General features: G+C 40.8%; 1 protein-coding gene across 2 annotated transcripts in view; it reads right to left on the bottom strand.

Annotated features, from left to right (window-relative positions):
* Positions 1-14,612, bottom strand: part of RABGAP1L (RAB GTPase activating protein 1 like) — a gene marked incomplete at both ends in the record, with an annotated part of 518,644 nt that overhangs the window by 469,415 nt on the left and 34,617 nt on the right. For both annotated transcript variants that reach the window (XM_080699626.1, XM_080699625.1), the window contains 2 exons: positions 1,751-1,853; positions 7,509-7,575. In XM_080699626.1, the coding sequence (XP_080555752.1) occupies positions 1,751-1,853; positions 7,509-7,575 (170 nt within the window). The remainder of the gene's footprint in view (positions 1-1,750; positions 1,854-7,508; positions 7,576-14,612) is intronic.

A 14,612-nucleotide genomic window follows, 5' to 3' on the forward strand; every position in this document is an offset into this window, starting at 1 on the left:
AAATAGGTCTGGGAGTATAGCCCAGAGGTAGAAAGCCTCTGGGTTCCACCCCAGTACCACTAAATAAATAAATAAATAAATAAATAAATAAATAAATAAATAAATCACATTGTATTTTGGATCTGAATATCATGACAATATAGCATTATAAAATTTTGTTTTAATAAAACAAATTATAATCAAACTATCTTGTATTTGAGGATCAAATGTTTTCTAAAATACAAAATAAAATTGAACTAGATGTCATATTAAAAACAGATAGAGCCAGTTGTGGTGACACACACCTATAATTCCAATACTTGGGATGCTGAGTCAAGAAGCAAGGCCAGTCTCGGCAACTTAGTGAGACCCTGTTTCAAAATAAAAAATAAAATCAGGCTCGGGGTGTAGTTGGGAGTAAAATACTTTGGGGTTTTATCTCTAGCTCTAACAACAAGGGAAAAAAAAGAATAAACAAAAGCTACTTTCCTAACTTGGTATTTGAAATCCCTATATTTTATTCTTCAAAATTATAACTGGCTTATTTTTCTCATTTTGTATTTTCATTCTAAATGATTATAAGGTTACATGCTGGTATTTACAAGCCTGTCGCCAAAAATAAAATGTGGGTGTAAAAATAATTTATTGCTAAAATATGAATAGCTTTTTTTTTTTCAGTACTGGGGATGGAACCCAAGGACAGTCTACCTCCAAGCTACACCCCCAGCCCAATTTTTTATTCTTTATTTTGAAACAGGGTCTCACTGAGTTGCAAAGGGCCTCACTAAGTAGCTAAGTTTGTCTGCAAACCGCGATCCTCTGGGCTCAGCCTCCCGAATGCTGGGGTTACAAGCGTGCGCCACCACGCCCGGCACTGAATAGCTAAATTTTATACAATCTTCTTTCTCTCTTTTTTAGAGAACTTTTTTAGAGAAATTGCTATGCTAGGAAATACGTGCAATCTAAGGACCAGTGGATACGGATACACTCTTTAAGGTAAACAGAATAATTATCGTTTTTACGTTCTTTGCTAATATATTATATCGTCATATTAGTATTCACTAATGCTTCCCCTCTTTAATCAAAAAATCTACTGTGGGTATAAACTAAGTTCCAGAAAAGTGAAAGCAAAACAATCTGGTCATGTGACTGAATGGCTGAAGCATCTAGGGGAAGATTACTGAGGAAAACTTCAACTACTGGAAAGGCAAAGAAGCAAAACAGAAAATTAACAGACCTGGGTGGAATAGAAATAAAACATAATGGGAAAAATTGAATGTGACTATCTAACATTTGTAAATTTCTATTCAACACTAGACATGACAAATAAAGTTAAAAGGTACAAAGGCAGAGGGAAAACATTTAGTGCAAATGAAATCCTAAGACATAAATTACTTGAATTCCAAAGATCAAAAGACTAGGACCAAAAATTAATAACTGAAAAAATAGAATCTGTAATATGAAAAAGTTAAAATCGTAACCAAAGAGACAAAATCCTAAATTTGTCTGCTTCTTTTATCAACTCCACAGTAATATATATGAACCACAAAGCCCTAATACCTTCTACATAATTAAATCAAGTCAGCACACATGCCTTTACGGAAACGTTTTGAATGGTAGGGGTTTCCCCATGGAAAGGAACCTAAAAGTCTAAATAAGAATAACTTCATTTGAAATGAACAGCAGGATCTTCTATAAAATGTAAAAACCAAGATGGTTCATTATTTAAAATCTAAAGCAAAAAAGTAAGAGGTCTTTCTAGAAAAGTCACCTTTTGGGGTTTCTTCGTTCAGTGCCAGGAACGTCGGCGCATTGGGGTTCCACGCGCCAGTGATGACGTACGCTCTCCCGTCGTGGCTCTTCCCCATGGACTCCTGCAAAACGCACACAGCACTCGCTGATGAAAGGCAGACCAAGAGAACTGGCACTTTATACCCTTAAGCAATCCAATCTGTTAAAATTTGGGTTTATAACCAGAAGTTTTATGTTCATTGTGAAATGTTTTTACCCTACAAAAGCATTTCCTTTAGAAATTCATTTCTATGCAGAGATATGTACCCCTTGGACAAGAGGAGGCAGATTTATACATACTGAATCATAAAAAATATTGCTATGATCTATAGCTAATTTGCTGATTATCAAAATTTCATATGTCTAAGATATACACAGTCTGTTAAAATTAAAATACAGAATTAACTGAAAATATTTAGACTGAATGAATAGCTAATCGCAGGGGGAAATGGTAGTATTTTTCTTTTAATGTTCTACTTTTAATAATTCTTAAAATATTAATTTACTTCATAGCAATTAATATATTTAAATATTACTTTCCTATTATCATATGCTAGATATTTGCATGCGTTCACATAATAATAAATCAATATTTTGGCTCCTACTTGACATTCAAGTTCATTAAGGGCTCCCCATGGGAGAACAGCAGAAAAGCAAATATGTGCTTATGCAAAAGAAGAGGAAGCCCTTCCGGTTTTCTGCATCTTCTCATTCTGTGAACAGAGCACTGAAAGGTCAGACTGAAACAAAGGGGAACTTTTTCCACTATCTCCCCCTCAGAGACACTCCTCTGACTCCCTGTAGAATGCTGCCAGTTCGTTGGCAATTACTATTCATTTTCTTCAGGGTATTCGTAATAATTCACTGACTGGATCACAGAGCTTGAGTGCAGAGACCTGCATTCCAGGGGGCGCGCTCCCCGCCACCGGCAAAACAACCAGCTCAACACAGCCTCCAGCTCTGGAGGTCCTTACCCTCCTCGCTCCCTCTCCCCTCTCCCCTTCCTCACTCCTCCCCTTCTTCTCTCTCCTTTCTCTCTCCCTCCTCTCCTTTTCTCCTTTCTCTTTCTTCCTTCCTCCCTCCCCCTCCTTCTCTTCCTCTTCTCTCTTCCTCTCTCTTTCCTGTTTCTCTCTCTCTCTCTCTCCTGTCTGTTCCTCTCTCCTTCTCTCTTTCCCGTTTCCCTCTCTCCCTCTCCTTCTCCCTTTCCTTCTCCCTCTCCCCCACCAACTGCTTGCTTTTCTTCTCCCCCTACCTACGCCCCATTCAAAACAGGAATGGCCTTCTGGCCCGAAAGCCCCCGGTGCACTTCTGGACTTTTGCCGTTCTTGATTCCAAAAAGATGAGCCACATTGATCGCCTCTCTCTCAACTGACAGTATCAAGGAACGTGGGCAGCTAGCAGTGGAGGTCGGCAGCCACGAGTTAGCACGACAGGCCACACACCAAACAATTATAAATCACGATGTAGAAAAAAGACATAAAACTGCATAGTATTAGGAAAATGTTACGTGAAAAAAACAGAAATAAAAGTAAACATTAAAAAGCCTTTAAAACTTTAAAGCCATATAGGCAAAAAACGAAGGGAGATACTACAAGACAGGAAGGGGGGGCGGGAAACAAAGAGAGTGGCATCAAAGGTGAAAGGGTGAGAGGGCAGAGGGCAGAGGGCAGAGGGTGGGCGCGCCACACCTGGAAGGGTTAAGGACAGTTTCATGAAACTTTTACTTCAGCTCTGACAGAGAGACACATTAGAAGCACATGTATTTCAATGTAAAATATAGTTCTAAGCTGGGATCTAGCTTGTGGTCTAGTATCAATAAATGGTTAGTTTTAAAGATTCACAAACTTCCTGAAGCATCTCTAGGGCTTAAATTTTACATGCCTGTAACCCCAGTACTTGGGAGGCTAAGGCAGAAGGATATGGGTTTGAGGCCAGCCTCAGCAACTTAGTGAGGCCCTGAGGCAATTTAGTGAAAATCTGTTTCCAAATAAAAAATAAAATAGGACTGCAAGTGTAGCTCCAAGTCAGAACACCCCTGGCTTCAACCCCTTGAACCCTCCCTCCTCCTTCTCCTCCCTCTCCCTCTCTCTCTCTCTCTCTCTCTCTCTCTCTCTCACACACACACACACACATACACACACACACATACACACACACACACAAATTCTTGTTTTTAAAGTTTAAATTGGGTTCCAGTTCTAAGAAATCTGGCTCTGCTGAGTTTTCTGCTTTTCTTGGTATCTTGCTCCTAGGTTTTTCCTAGATATCAGTAGTTACGGATCAGAAACTCTTATTTTCTTATTCCAATGCGACAAGTTCCTGGACCAAAAATGTTCTTATTGGAAGAAAACTGAGTCACTGTTACCTGTACGTCCCCCTCACAGGACCGACTGCGTCTATACGTGATCTTGTGTGTGCGAGTGCGTGTGTGCGCGTGTGCACACAGGACCGACTGCGTCTATACGTGATCTTGTATGTGCGAGTGCGTGTGTGCACGCGTGCACACAGGACCGACTGCGTCTATACGTGATCTTGTGTGTGCGAGTGCGTGTGTGCACGCATGCACACAGGACCGACTGCGTCTATACGTGATCTTGTGTGTGCGAGTGCGTGTGTGCACGCGTGCACACAGGACCGACTGCGTCTATACGTGATCTTGTGTGTGCGAGTGCGTGTGTGCACGTGTGCACACAGGACCGACTGCGTCTATACGTGATCTTGTGTGTGCGAGTGCGTGTGTGCACGTGTGCACACAGGACCGACTGCGTCTATACGTGATCTTGTGTGTGCGAGTGCGTGTGTGCACGCGTGCACACAGGACCGACTGCGTCTATACGTGATCTTGTGTGTGCGAGTGCGTGTGTGCACGCGTGCACACAGGACCGACTGCGTCTATACGTGATCTTGTGTGTGCGAGTGCGTGTGTGCACGCGTGCACACAGGACCGACTGCGTCTATACGTGATCTTGTGTGTGCGAGTGCGTGTGTGCACGTGTGCACACAGGACCGACTGCGTCTATACGTGATCTTGTGTGTGCGAGTGCGTGTGTGCACGTGTGCACACAGGACTGGCTATTGGACTGATAACTCTAACTTCATTTATAAATATGGCTTCCTTTTTCATGAAGATCTTATGTTAAACTACACTAACAGACTTATTAAACTAGGAGCGCCTCGACTCACCTTGCTTATTATGAACATTCACAGGGAGAAAAAGTCAACGTTACTTAATAATGACTAAAAACAAATGGAGAAATGTCACAAGACATTAAATTAAATGTAACTGCAGCTAGAAGTGGTAGCGCACACTTGTAATCCCAGTACTTGAGAGGATCACAGGTTCACAGCCAGCCTCGGCTACTTAGTGAGGCCCTAGGCAACTTAGTAAGACTCTGTTTCAAAACAAGAATAAAAATAGGGCTGGGGGTGTGGCCTGGAGGTAGATACCCCTGGGTCCCATCCCAGGTACCACGCACACACAAAAAAATATGTAACTGGATGCTTTTTAAAGTCTGTCATAGTAAGGTGGTCCAAGACTTGTTTACCCTTGGATGTATCACTGAAGAGACAGAAGTATAAACATCTTCCTCTAGGGGCAGAAGGAAGCGTACCTGAGCAAAGTTACAAGGAATAGGAATTGACCTACAAAGAAATTACTTTTACTGACCAACAGTGTCCTTTCGGCTTCAAAATAAGGTCATAAGTTCCTTTTTATTCGATGCAATTTAGCCAAGGGCCAGTGGCCACATATTAAGATATCATGAAGCCAGGAGGGGCGGCACACGCTTGTAATCCCAGTACTTGGGAGGCTGAGACAAGAGGATCGAAGGCTCTTGGCCAGCATCAGCTACTAAGTGAGGCCCTTTGCCACTTAGTGAAACCCTATTTCCAAATAAAGATTTAAAAATCAGGTTGGGGGTGTAGCTTGGAAATAAAATGGCCCTTGGTTCCATCCCCAGTACTGCAAAAAAAAAAAAAAAATATATATATATATATATATGTATATATATATGTGTATGTATGTATGTATATGTATATGTATATATCATAAAGATTCACAGCACAGGGTAAGAAATCACTACTGCTGCTAAAGGAAAGACAGCCCTCCCCTCGCCCAGCTCTGTGCTGTGCTGACCAGCCCACATCTCAGCCAGGAGCGCGAGTGCCAACCAAGCCTTTGATTTTGAAGACTCAAAGGTAGAAAGCCAGAGAAAACCAAGGGGCTCAGAAGTTCACCAACTTTATAATCCCCAAACCTGAATTCAGGTTTCAGGGAGAAACTTCTGCCAGAGATTTATCTTAATATCTTATGCCCCAAAAGACCATAATTAAGACCTAGGGTGTTCAAAGAATTTAATGTCTCTTATGCTCTCAAAATACCGGTATTTTCGGTGCACCAAAATGCTACGGCTTGCCTGAGGTAAAAGCACATTCATTACTGATATGTGCTGCGGAGAGAGACGGCAGAGAGTCAGATCGATAACTCATTTATGCTTCTACATGTGACATGGCTGGCTGTCCTACCTGACTTCTCTGGACAACGCTTGCGTCCTCTCTGTCTGGGGCCCAGTGTACCAGCAGAGAGAGACTTAACCCACTGCTGAAGTTACACACTTAGAGGTTTACTTCCATCGTAAGCCAGGGAGCCTCGGATGCTAAGAGCTATACTTTACTCCTATCTCCGACCCCAGCCCTTCGCACAGTGCTTGGCACTCAACCAGGTAGGTGTCTCAAGGTCTGAAGGAAGCGTTCCAGTACTGCCGGAGAGTCAGTGCTGATATTCCCATGATATAATTCAAAGAAAAACTTGACGTAATTAGTGATATTTAACTGACATTTACAAAGCATAGTTGGAAGGGGAAAAAACGTAGCACCTTTTACCACCAGAAAAAAAAAAAAATCTCAGTTGAAGCCGGGCGTGGTGGCGCACGCTTGTAATCCCGCACTTAGGAGGCAGAGACAGGAGGATTGCGCAGGTTCAAAGCCAGCACGCTAGCTTAAGAGACCCTGTCTCCAAATAAAAAAGTATAAAAATGGGTCTGGGAGTGTAGCCCGGAGGTAGAAGGGTTTCCAGGAACCCCAGTACCACCAAAAAAATAAAATAAAATCTCAGTTGATTAAGTAAGGAACTTTATAATTACTATAAAATAACTATTTCCTCTAACATTCCTAAGCACAAATAAATGTCTTCATTAGCTCTATATTAGAATGAATTTGTTTAAAAGTTAAAAGGGATTGCTACTTTTTAGCCAAATACTATATTAATCTTGAAGGGCATTCCTTATATAAAATAGTAAATGGATATTGCTATGTAAGTGCTCAAAGAGAAAATTCAGAAAGAGAAACGCTTGATAAAAACGAGAGTCACCAAAATATACAAATTAATAGTGCATTAAGATAAATGAAAGGCACCAGATTTACTTTGGAGATGCTTGTAATAACCATGTACTTGTTATTTTGAGCTCAAAGAAAAGACATCTTTCTAAAGAGTGAAGCAGAGAGACGGCTGGACATTGCCATAACACTATTATTTGTTTTCAATCTGTAGAAGATTGTTGTGTTAAAATTTTTCCTAAATCTCTCTCTCATAAGTAACTTTTCAATTTGGGTTTCCAAATTTAGTTAACATCATCACAGAGCTAAAAGAATTCTAACAATATGATAAGATATACCAAATACTTTAAAAAAATAAAATAACTACCATCTCTACTTGGTTAAGGTCTTAAGGTTATCATTACCATATCCAGCAAATGCATGTCACTGTTCTTCACGTTTCGACCTGGGCTTAATAACATTCCAAAACATCTGAAAGTATTGGGGGAAAAAAGGAGAAATAAGGTATCAAGCATATATAAAGCCCAATGAGCAAAGTCTAGTCATAATAATGATACAATCTGAGCTCTGTACTTACAAATAGCTTTAGGTTTTCTCCTAGGAATACCAGAAATAAGAATTCATTATGATATATAACAATCACATAGAAATCATAGAAATGGTATCAAAATTCCCAGATCTTTCTTTTACGTGTAAAAGATCAAAATCGGAAGTTGCCACAAAATAACTACAAATTGTTGATTACAAGAAAACGTGCTCATAAGCCATGAATTAATTTCTAGGGAGAGAAGAGACCCTACCTACTTGCCTTACAGTTATTCCAAACATATGGGTCAAGGTTGATTAACCCAGTTAAATAAGAAAGAAAGCTTTAAAAATAAGAATAGAACAGGGTTTGTTCTTCGTCAAACCAGATTAACAGAAAACAAAGCATGGCCCTGGTCCTCAACAGTCAAGTTCACTGAATAACATGTTTTTACTAGCTGGGCGTGTGGCATATGCCTGCAATCCCAGTACTTAGGAGGCTGACACAGGAAAATCATAGGTTCACAACCAGCTTCAGCAAGGCCCTGCGCGACTTAGACTCTGTTTCAAAATAATATAAAATAGATTTGGAAGATGGCTCAGAGGTAGAATGCCTCTGGCTTCAATCCCCAGTATCACACACACAAAGCACAATGTCCTCAGTTTTAAAAAATAAAATAGATAAACTTCATTCCTAAATGTGCTATTGTATTAGTGAAGATATTTCCCAACATACTATTAATATACTATTAACTACTTACTCTGTGCTTCCTGAGGCAAGAGAAGCTTCAGGAATCCTATCGACACCACTACTTTCTTTGTAAAGGATTTTCATAAGCACTAAAATTCCTCTAGATATAAAATTTTTATATTTGTTAAGCTAGTATGAACTCCACTTTATAGGTAAGCAAAACAACATCCAGAGAAGTGAAACAATTTACCCAAACCCATGTTGCTGTAACTCAAGAAGCAATGTAATGTGTACAGCATCCTTCCAATAATGGATACCACACCTCATAAAAGATTTTTATCAGACCTTTCCAAAATGCTACGGTACAGCTGGGCGTGGTGGCACACACTTGTAATACAGTACTTGGGAGGCCGAGACAGGAGGATCGGATTTGTGGCCAGCCTCAGCCACGCAGTGAGGCCCTCCACAACTTGGTGAGATCTTATGTAAAAATGAAGAATAAAAAAATCGAGCTGGAGGTGTAGCTCAGAGGTAGAATGCCCCTGGGTTCCATCCCCAGCACCACAAAAAATAAATAAATAAATAAATAAATAAATAAATAAATAAATAAATATAATTTCCCACATCTCAATGCTAACAGTTTGGCATATATCCTCTCTCCTTTTCATTAGCTCTTTTTGAAAACATATTTTGTGTCTCAAGTACTTTCCAAGTTAAGTGTTAAAATGGGTAAAATTTTCTCTTTTCTCAGCATAATATTCCTATATTAAACCTTACCACAAGCCGGGCGTGGTGGCGCACGCTTGTAATCCCCGCACTTGGGAGGCTGAGACAGGAGGATCGCACAGGTTAGAAGCCAGCCTCAGCTACTTAGTGAGGCTCTCAGTAACTCAGTGAGACCCTGTTTCCAAATAAAATAGAAAATAGGTCTGGGAGTATAGCCTGAAGGTAGAAAGCCTCTGGGTTCTACCCCCAGTACCAAAAAAAAAAAACAAAAACAAAAACAAACAAAAAAAAACCAAAAAAAAAAAAACCTTACCACAAAAAGAGCCTTAAGGTATGAATTTTCCTAAATGACAGTACTTATCAACTTAGTTTGACGATCTGTGACGTACTGCCCTTTACCTGGCTATAAATAAAATCGTCTGCCACCAACCAGCAGTGTGACCTTGGAGAACTCCCGCACCCCGGGCCTCCGCTCCCTCTTCTAGAAACAAGAGCGGCCGCGGTACAGGAGCTTTAGTTCTTCCAGCACTGAAATTACACCGTTGTTTTCTATCCAGCTGTATTAGTAATTCCCCGAATTGTGCCTCATTACAGCACATCAGGCTTCCTAAGGAGGCCAACAAGATCTAGTAGGAATAATGTGTCAGAAATTAGATAGATATTATTAGTAACACAAGGATCTAATGTGAATATTCGGCGGCCCATTGGGGAGTTGAAAGCGTTCAACCTGTTCGTTAACTCCAGAAGACTGAAAGCAAACCTGTGTTCCCAAGGAGCTCACGTCCAGAAGGGAAGGAAAATGAACTGCTCCACTCCCATAGGGGACTTCTACCATGCCTGCAGTACAGAATGGTAACAGAGAAGAGACTGTGTGTGTGTGTGTGTGTGTGTGTGTGTGTGTGTGTGTGTGTGTGTGCTTGTTTTTACTGAGGATTGAACGCAGGGGCATTCTACCTTGAGCTACACCCCCAATCCTCGCTTCCCTTTGTTTTTTGAAACAGGGTCTGGCTAACTTGCTGAGTTACTGAGGGTTTCACTAGCTTTCTGAAGCTGGTCTCGAACCTGTGATCCTCCTATCTCAGTCTCCCAAATACTGGGATTATAGGTGTTCATCACAGCACCAAATTTATTATTTTGAAAGTCTTGCTAAGTTACTGCATGCTGGCCTGGATCTTGAGATCCTCTGTCTCAGATTCCAAAGTATTAGAATCACAGGCATAGGCCACCATGCCCAGTTTCAACATTTTTTGTTTGTTTTGTTTGTTTGTATTTGTAGCACTAGGGATTGAACCCAGCGGCATTTTACCTCTGACTTATACCCCAGCCCTATTTTATTTTTATTTAAAAATAGGGTCTCACTAGGTTAAGGAGAATCTCACTATTTGCTGAGACTGTCCTCGAACCTTCGATCCTCCTATCTCAGCCTCCACATACTGGGATTACGATTGTGTGCCACCACACTAGGCTGACATTTTTTTATAATACAGCAAATAGCTAACCTGACCCAAAATTTGAAACCAAACTCCTGAAAATGAGATCATATTAGTAATGATTATATTGATGACAGTATCTCCTGTTTATCAAATGTTTTAACTTCAAACCTATAACTATTATGTTCTTATATTCACATTCCAAAATGACCTTCATATAACAAAGACTTATTTCCAGGAAGTGAGTAGAAGTGAGTGTCTGAAGCCACACTGGGACTCAAGCCCACATCCATCAATTAAAAAACTATATGGTCTTTTACATTACAGCCTTCTAAGAATCCCGAGGCTACCTGGAGAAAAGACTGTCAGTTTCCTGGGTAAGTGCTGGGGATTGCTCTATCTCCCAACTATACCCCCAGTCCTGTTTTATTTTTTGTTTTGAGACAGGGTCTTGCTAGCTTCCTGAGAGTGTCACTAAGTTGCTGAGGCTACCTCCAAACCTGCAATCTTACAGTCTCAGCCTCCCAAGAACTGGGATTACAGGTGTGCACCACCACACCCATCCTTCCACATTTTTTGAAACACAAACATAACCTGATATCCAGGCGTGGTGGTGCACACTTGTAATCCCAGTGCTTGGGAGGCTGAGACAGGAGGATTGCACAGGTTCCAAGCCAGCCTCAGCAACTTAGTGAGGCTCTCAGCAACTTAGTGAGACCCTGTTCCCAAATAAAGTATAAAATAGGTCTGGGAGTATAACCTGGAGGTAGAAAAGCTCCGGGGTTCCACTCCCAGTACCACACACACACAAAAAATTAACCTGATTATATGTTCATTATGTTCATGTAAAGCTGGAATGGAAAAAAACTCAGTGAAAGTAAACTGTAAACTTTGCCAATTATAATTATTATTATAATTACCATCATCATTAAAAAGATAAAGTTCTGCCTTCCATAATACATAGGGGGATTTTCTCAAAATAGAACTTTAAGCAGCTTTAACAGCAAGTTATTATCCATAACATAGACGGAAAATTTATCATCTCTAATATTGCTTTAATCTTAATTGTTAAAAAGTGAGAGCCAGGGGTGGTGGCGCACGCTTGTAATCCCCGTGCTTGGGAGGCAGAATCAGGAGGAGGATTGCACAGGTTCGAAGCCAGCCATGCTGGCTTAAGAGACCCTGTTTCCAAAAATAAAAAAGTATAAAATAGGTCTGGGAGTGTAGCCCGGAGGTAGAAGGGCTTCCAGGAACCCCAGTACCACCAAAAAAAAAAGAGAAAATTCAATATTATGTTAACATCCTGTAGTAAAAACGTGTCTTGCCTTTAGTCTATCATAACATTAGAAATTCTATATACCTACATGAAGATGAAGGAAGGAAGAAAGGAAGGAAGGAAGGAAGGAAGGAAGGAAGGAAGGAAGGAAGGAAGGGGAGGGAGGGAGAGAGAGAGGAGGTGGAAGAGAGAAAAGGGAGGAGGGATCTGACCAATCATCATTTGAACAATACTGCTTATTACTAGATTTAACTTCTGCTATTAAAAATGAAAAAAATGAGCCAAGTGTGGTGGCACATGCCTGTAATCTCCTTAGGAGGCTGAGACAGGAGGATGGCAGGTTCAAGACCAGTCTCAACAACTTAGCAAGGACCTCAGCACCTTAGGCCCTGTTTCAAATTAAATAGGGCTGAGGATGAAGCTCAGAGGTAGAATGGTCCTGAGTTCAATAGGGAGGGAGGGAGGGAGGAACTTTTGTTCCAGAAGGGATCAAAACAACTCCAAAGAAGAAAACCTATAATTCAATCCTAGTTTTTCAGGTCGATATGCCAAACACTGTAACCAAGTGATCTCCTAACAACTGGAATTCTAGGGAGTCTTACCCGTCAGAGGCTAAGACAAAAAGACAGTTGCTAAGCAGCTGGAGCAGAGGGCAGTGCACAAGCCGCTCGTGGTGCCCAGTGCTGTGGGGTCGTGAGAGTGATCACACGAGTGGAAACCGCAGGAAGTGACTATGGAATCAATAAAGAAAATGATGATTTTTCTGTGACTTTTAAAATTTGGGGGCAAAACTTTTAAAACTCTTTTTCAGTAACAAATACACAGGGAAATGAACAACGAGGAATCGCTTGCTTAGTGCTCTGTCATCGAAACATGGAAGTGAAAGCAGGCGCAGTGGTACACGCCTGTAACGCCGTACTTGAGAGGCTGAGACAGGATCACAGGTCTGAGGACAGGCGAGGCAACGTAACAAGACGCTCAGAACGTAGCAAGACCCCGTTTCGAAGAAGAGAGGCTGGGAGTTACCGCCTGGGTAGGAGGTGCCTGAGTTCAATCCTCAGCACCGAAACAAAGCAAAAGAAAAAAAAAAAGATTTTTATTTTGTTTCTTCAGAAAAAAAAAAAAAAGATCAAGAGTAGTTTGAACGATGTCCCTGCTTTCTTGTCACCTTGCATATGGAGCCAGCCTCTTCCCTAAGCCTAGCAAACTGTCACACTCCTTTCTAAGTTTGGATTTGTTCCCAGCATCCCATCCATTGCATTTTCAACACTGTGAAACATCTTCAAGAGTTCCTTTAATGTGAAGTTCTTGTCAGAGTCACTTCCTCTGGGACGTCACTTATTTTTTTTTAAATCATATCCACTTTCCTTATTTATGTTCGTTGTTCCCAAAAGCTAGAAAATGAACTGCCTGGTGTGAACACAAGTGGCCCACAGCTGCCACGGCTCTCAGAGCACCAATGAACACCAGCCTCTGAGTCACCCCCTCCCACAAGACAGCCTGAGCAAACGCAGGCTAGGGGGAGGTTTCTAGCAATGAATGCCTACATCAAAAAAGAAGAAAGTCTCAAGGGAACAGCCTACAGGTGTACTTCAAGGAACCAGAAAAGTATTAGAAATGAAGCCCCGTGTTAGCATAAGGAAAAATAACAGGGATTAGAGCTAATATAAGTAAAATGGAAAGTAGAAAAATAAAGATCAACCAAATGAAGATGGATTTTTGAAAAGACCAACCATCCCTTAAACAAAGGGGTAAAGTAAGAAAACTCAAATAAGGAGATGAAAAGTGGAACATTACAAGTGATACTACAGAATCATAGGAGACTATTAGTAACAACCAAATGCCAAGATACTGAAGGAAATACAAAAGAAAAAAGCAGATAAATTCCTTGACATGTACAACCTGTCAAAAGAAAAATTATACGACATTAAGAGGCTAATGCTGAGTAATGAGACAGAATCACTAATGGAAATTCTCAAATTAAAGAAAAACCCAGGACTTTGCATGAGGCCAGCATTACTCTGATTACAAAAGTAGACAAAGACACAATGAAAAAGGAAAACTGTGGACCTATAGCCCTGATGAACACAGATACAGACAGCCCAGCAGAATTCGAGCCCACAAAACTCAACCATGGCACAGTAGATGAAACAGGATTCATTCAGGAATGCAAGGATGGCTCAACATACGCAAATGAGTAAGCGATACGTCACATTACAGAAACTATGTGATCATTTTGACAGAAACAAAGCACTTGATAGATCAATCTACCCTAATGATAAAAAACCCAACTAAGTATGGAAGGAACACAGTTCAACACTGTAAACACCAAGTGTGAAAAACCCACAGCTAGCATAATTGTGAGCGAGAAGGGTTTAAAGCTTCTCCTCTAAGATCTGTAACAAGACAAGGATGTCCACTCTTACTGCTCTTATTCAACAGAGTACTGGAAGTCTAGTCAGAACATTTAGGCAAGAGAAAGGAATCAATTACATCCAAATTAGAAAGGAGAAAGTTAGTTATCCCTGTTGGCAGGTAACATAATCTTTTTTCTGTGTGTGCGTGTGTGGTCCTGGGGACTGAACCCAGGGACAGTCTACCTCTGAACTACACCTCCAGCCCTATTTTAATTTTTATTTTGAAACAGGGTCTCACTAAGTTGCTAAGGCTGGCCTTGAACCTGTGATTCTCCTGTCTCGGCCTCCCACGTACTGAGATTACAAGTGTATACCACTATGCCAAGCCAACATAATCTTATATACATAAAACAGGACAGACTCTACCAGAACATTGTCAGAATAAAGAAACTGAGTAAAATTATAATATTCAAAATCAGCATATGAAAATAAGTGTACTTCCT

This window comes from Muscardinus avellanarius, assembly GCF_963383645.1.
Source record: "Muscardinus avellanarius genome assembly, chromosome: 7".
Lineage (NCBI taxonomy): Eukaryota > Metazoa > Chordata > Mammalia > Rodentia > Gliridae > Muscardinus > Muscardinus avellanarius.